This window comes from Geospiza fortis, unplaced genomic scaffold (genome assembly GCF_000277835.1).
Source record: "Geospiza fortis unplaced genomic scaffold, GeoFor_1.0 scaffold450, whole genome shotgun sequence".
Classification (NCBI taxonomy): domain Eukaryota; kingdom Metazoa; phylum Chordata; class Aves; order Passeriformes; family Thraupidae; genus Geospiza; species Geospiza fortis.
Genome location: NW_005054416.1, coordinates 458,453 through 464,651, shown reverse-complemented (window position 1 = coordinate 464,651; position 6,199 = coordinate 458,453). Strand labels below are relative to the sequence as shown.

The 6,199-nt window shown below is 36.0% G+C and overlaps 1 protein-coding gene across 1 annotated transcript in view; it reads left to right on the top strand.

Moving 5' to 3' along the window:
• The window catches only part of SBF2 (SET binding factor 2), a 196,342-nt gene extending 190,143 nt beyond the window's left edge, over positions 1-6,199 (top strand). Inside the window, exons 40-43 of the mRNA XM_014309240.2 lie at positions 1,026-1,219; positions 1,718-1,805; positions 3,221-3,352; positions 3,624-6,199. Of these exons, the coding sequence (XP_014164715.1) occupies positions 1,026-1,219; positions 1,718-1,805; positions 3,221-3,352; positions 3,624-3,722 (513 nt within the window). The 3' untranslated portion in view covers positions 3,723-6,199. The remainder of the gene's footprint in view (positions 1-1,025; positions 1,220-1,717; positions 1,806-3,220; positions 3,353-3,623) is intronic.

Genomic DNA, 6,199 nt, shown 5'->3' with positions numbered 1-6,199 from the left:
CTGAGGCACTGAAAAAAACCACTGTATTTCTTGGAGTAAAGTACTGCTTTTGAAAAACTGAATATGTTGTTCTAACCCATGATATTGGCTCTTTATTTCTTCATGTTGAAAAATGTATTTTTACTTGTGCTGTTTATCTAGTTGATTTTCCAAAGTAGTTTAAGGCATACAGATAAAATGAGTATTTTACTATTGCACAAATGTATGATTTTATACATTTATAAGATTCTTGAAGTACTAAAAAAGCTCAGTTCCTGAAAATAGCCAAAAGGATGTCACAGATTCTCAGAGATACATAAAGACATTTCCATGGCTAAATGGATTTATAGTTTTTAAGTAGAGATAAGGAATATTCATGCTTGTGCTTCCAATTCCTGAGTGTGTTAACAAGAGGAGCTGACAGTATAGATACTTTCTAAGTCAAAGGCTGCCTCTTTGCTCTCTGTGTGCACCAGGAATAATGCTAGATGCTGCTTTTTGGCAGCTTGGCCTCTGAACTCTGCACACTGAGTTACCAGTTCAAGACTGTATCTGTAGAGTTTTGTCATTTAGATTAGGACCAAATACAGAATCCCTCTTGTTCCAGGTTACTGAGATTCTACTAAAATGACATGGATCTACAAAATAGCTCTTGGAAACCATAGTTTTTCCTTTCCCCCCTTCCTTCCCTGTGAAATCAGGGAAATTTATTGTACCCAAATGTCTGTTCAGTTTTAGATGCTTCTGAGAAAGCAAGGCAAACACCGTTCAGTATTATGTCATTGGAATATGTGAAGCTTTTCTGAAATACTGATTTCTCACACCTTATGAACCCTTCTGCCTAAGAAATGCAGGGAATTGCCATCCCTCTGGCTTCTTCTCTGAGGCAGCACTGACTTGTATTAGGAAGATTTATTTTTTTGGCCTGCCAGTAGTTCCCACCTTACATATTGTACCATGTATTTCTTATCAGTACAGCACTGAGACCATCTCACAATGAGAGACACATTGCATTACCTTTTTTCTTCTATTTCCCTGTTTTTCAGCTCCGGAGACATCCTTCTGGCTCCTCAGGGATGATGTCACCTAATCTGCATTCCTATCAGAAGAGGTCTTTGTTGGAAATACCTGACAGTGGGCTGGGTGAGGAGCAGAGTTCCAGCATCTCTCCCTCCAATGGAGTAGACAGAAGAACAACCACGCTGTACAATCATTTCACATCAAAGACTGATGAAAATAGGTAAACTGAATAATCAGACAGTAGTTAGCAATAATAATCAGATAGTATATCTGAATATCATTGAATAATCAGGCAGTAGTTAGTCATATTTTATTAGATTGGTTAAAATCTCTGCCTTAGGAAGCAATGAAAGTCTCACGTGCACAGAACATTTTGTGGCTACCTTATTCCTTCTTTTTGGATTTGATTGCTTTTAGTTGTCTCAGTAGGTGGGTCCCTCTCTCCTACCAGCATCCTTCACCCTTCCCTTTCATTAGATGCACAAGCAAATTGCAGTTGTGCATTTAATACATCCCAAGTACTAAAAGTGTGTTTTATCTATGTATCACAGTTACCAATAGCTAAACTATTGGTTTAAATCTTGCTGGTTTTCCTGCAGGAAAATCAGTGTTTCAGATGTATGTAGTAAATGTTCAGTATGTATCATTTTGGGGCTTTTATTTCTCAGCAGTATCCATAAAGTGGGATCAATGCCACTGTGTTTTCTGTCCCTCTCAGATCTTTTGAAGGTACGCTGTATAAAAGAGGGGCTTTGCTAAAGGGTTGGAAACCTCGCTGGTTTGTGCTGGATGTCACAAAACACCAGGTAAAACTTTTTTAGATAATGGACTTCTTTTATTATTATGTTGCTCCTTTTTTATTGACTGGGTTTGTATAGATTGGTCTTACAAAGAATATAAGTGATGACGATTTTCAGATGTGATATGTGCTACATCATTCATGACCTATCAGTGTTTGTCTTGTGTATTTTGTAGCTCACACAATTCTGAGTGGACAGAAGGGTTTTAGTATTTTGCCTTTTATTTTTTAGAAAGAAACATATAGGAGTATTTTACAAAAATATATTAGAGTATTTTAGATTAGTCAGCGTCATGTAAATTTAGTAGCAAAATTATTCATGAATGTTCTACCTAATCATTGTACAAAAAGGAGCACCAAAAATAGGCATCTGTTGGTCTAAACTTTTTATCCAATTTACAATATATGCCAGAATTCTGCGGTAGAAATTTATGGTCTTGTTACTTCAAATAACGTAGAGTCATCAGGCAGTAAAATATTGTGAGCCAAATATTCCACAAAGTGGGGGTTATAACTTCTCAGACTCATGTATGCTTTTGTTTAAAAAAAAATTGATTTATTGTAGTCCATACACTTTCAAATATGTAATATAGATAAAGACAGGCATCTCTTGAAATGCTAATTGAGTACTTTGAGATCAGTGTAGTAAATACCAACAAGTGCTGTTTATAATTATTCTTCCTAATATATCCTATATATCTTATATATAGGAGAAAAGGTTCATTTTGCAGGAGAAAAAGAAACTTTTACATTTTTTGTATAACCAAATAACCTTCTGAGTATGATAGATGTAGGAGTAATACAGGTCAATCCTAGCTGGAATTCTGTTGTTTGACTTTTGCTGTGAAAGTTTCTGTTGCTATTTTGCATTGGCTTATGGGAATTCATTGGGGTTTTGTTGTGGGGGCTTTTTTGGAACTTGTTTGCATGTTGGAACTCACATTACAGAGTGATTAATATCCATATCAAAGTATCTTTGCAAGGACAAAAAAAAAAGCACAGACTTCGTTCAACATCTATGTGCAGTATAGGAAAATGTGAGCTTTCTGTGTGGTTTATAATTACCTAAAATTACACTTAAATTTCTGCTGATCACTTTAAATTCTTGAAATAGAGAGGATAATTGTTCTATCAATGCCTGAGTGAAGTAAAGCTTTTGTGTTGGTTTTATGTAATGACCAGTGAAGAAAATGGTTCTGCTTTCCTGCCTCCCGTGCCCTCTGCCCAGAGCAATCCATGACTATTTGCTTCTCTGCTCTGGAGCTCTGGGGACAAAATACACTTCCCCCACCTCCTCAGCTCTTAGTAATCTTTGTGCTTCCCACCCTTAGCAGTCATGCCCCCAGGCTGTATCCAGGAAAAGGGAATTGATCTGAAAGGTCCATCTGAAACCATGGCTGGGTTTTGTCTCTCTTGTTCCAGCTGCGATACTACGACTCTGGTGAGGATACGAGCTGTAAGGGACACATAGACCTTGCAGAAGTGGAAACTGTGATTCCTGCTTCTCCAACCATTGGAGCTCCAAAACATGCCAGTGAAAAGGCATTTTTTGATGTAAGTTTATCTGGTCTTTATTTGATCTTTATGTGAAACCTCTTTCCCGTGGTGTGTTGAAGCTCCTGGTTCCAGTCCTGCTGGAAGGTGTGAGCTAGGAAAGAACTGTTGTGCTATCTCAAGGCAAAAAAATTCTATGTAGCTGGCATCACTCTCAACAGCAATAGTTCAAAAATGTTACATTGAGACCAAATTGAGTATTGCAGTTTAAAGTCTGCAGGTTTTCTTTTCCATGTGCTGACATCTTTGTGTCCTTGCTTTTCCCTTGCAGCTGAAGACAAATAAACGTGTGTATAACTTTTGTGCTCAAGATGCACAGAGTGCTCAGCAATGGATGGACAGGATCCAGAGCTGCATTTCAGATGCATAGACAGGAGAAAAATGTTCCATGATAAAGTCCCATTTAAAGCACCTCATCCTGGAAGAAGCTGAGTTCTGGAATGTTACTGACACACAACCTGCCTTCCTTACATTTCAGCCATTAAAGTTCATAATAAGTTCTTTTCTGTTTAATAATTATAACCACTGTAACTGCTATTTTTTTCTGCAGGGAGGACTTGAAAAAATAATAATCCATTTATCCTGAATTTCATCTTTCTTCAGTACAATTCCTAGCTAGAAAAGTGGGCTGTATTTGCACTAGCATCTGATCCCGGTTTTCTCATTTCAGAGCTACTCTGTTAGGAAATATGTCCAAAGGAAAGTGTAGAAATTTTCCCTTCAACAAGAAGTGTATTTCCACTTTATTTAGATTTTTAAGCAGAATGTTCTTATTTCCAAGCTAGTCATGAATAAGAGGGAACATGTCTACAATTCCTAAAAACAGATAAATAAATGAAGCTTGTGAGTCCAGTGACATACACACCAGGTTGCCAATGTTTATAGACAGGAGGTATTTTTAAAGACCAAAAAAGTGAAATTGCCTGATGCCAGACTTTCAAGTGTCTTCTCAGTGTGCAGGTCATTCTCTAATCTTGTGCTCTGCTGAGTGCTTCTGCAATGTTGTTATGGAATTTCAAAATCTAGGGGTTACCTGAAGACCATAGATAGCACTTTTATTTTTGATTCTGTTTGCAATTCCCATGGGATAAATGAAAGAAAACTGGCTGACACTACCCTGGAGCAAGGGAAAACAACAAACTAGGAATTCAGTAGATGAAGGATCTCTTGTGTGTGAGTTGTATGTGTTAATTTATATGCTGTTCTGCTCACTGTAAAATAAAAAATAACGAACATGATAATGCACTAAACAATGAAGCAAGCACTTGCACTGAAATCTTTACAATGCAGACATTTTGCAGGACAGAGGTAAGTTATTTGTAGCAGAACAAAACAAAACTAGCTAGTTAACAACATTTACAAATATTAGATATGTACATAATGAAGTTTGAGGTGTCGTGATTTGATACTTTTTAAACATTTTTTTGCACATTAATTGGAAGACTGTTTATAGATTTTTACTTTTGATGAACTTGTGTTTGTTCTGCTTAAAATCCTGGTGAAACATTTTTAATAGCCCCAAATTAGTTGAAATTTTACAGTCTACAAACAATGAGGACTTTGAGTAGAATATGTAGGTAATAAAGCCATTGTTTTTACTTTGAAATGTTAATATGTTAAATAGCACACTAATATTACAAAAGGTCTGTAAATATGATTCACTATTTTCTCATTTTTCCAGACGTTCTGCTTGTAATTTAATGTCAGCCTAACCAAACTGACTATACTTACAAGATTTTTCAGTTATTAAACTTTGTGGGTTTTTTTATAACTAACGTATTTTGTCAGAAAGGAACATAGATTTCTCACCACACACAATAGGAAATGCAGCTGTTTTTAATGCAATTGCAATTTCAAAACAAAAATATGAAGGATTTTTCTAGCATTTTTCAATTGACAAATTTCCACCTGTGACAATGATGTTTGCACATTTGTATTTTTCTTTGTATATGAAGTACTTTTATATGTACTTTGTAAAATACTGATCCTGTTCTTAGGTGATATGAAGATATACATACCACTGCTTATTTTGTAACTGGTCGATTTTAACGCTTGTATGTTATGTGATATATGTATGCTAACCATCTTGTAATAAATACACTCCTTAAGGAAAAGTAAAAACTTTCCTTTTACTGTAAAAGAGAAAAAAAGCAAGAGCCACCTGTTGAAATATTCCACAAGGGCACAAGACAAATCCTTATTTACTCTGTATTAAGAATAGTGGGTGTATTCAAAGCTACCTGGTCTTTTGTATACTTGTAAATATTCTGACCTGAAAGTTGCACTTGGGCATCCCTAACTCAAACACTTGTCAACAGTAACACTAAAGAAATCAGAATTTAGAGCAAAATTATCATTCTAACAAGTCTCAATGCATAGCCTTTACCAAAAGGCTAAATACATGTAATGTTCATACTAAAGTCATTGAATACTGATGTTAAATATATTTTTTAAAAAAAGAGATTCTGGATGGTATCACCAACATGAGTCAACTGCATATGTTCATCCTGAGATGCATCTCACTCATATCACCTTATGAAAAAATGATTAGTTCCTAAAAAAGAAACTATTAAAAAAAAATGGCAAGGTCTGACTTGAGACTGTGCATGTAAATGGAATTCCTGAGTGGTGTGGGACAGCAGAGTCCAAAGGGAAAGGGAACGTGCGACAGAGTGGGGACCCATGGCAGTTCTGGGTGCTGTGGTGCTTAGAGGACCTGGTTTGCATATTGAGCTTGGCATGGATGCTAATGTTGCCTTAAATGTTGATCTCAGTTTTTAGTGTCTGTATTGATGGAAAATGGACTTGAGCAACTTAACTTAAAAATACCCAAATAAAAGCTGAAAT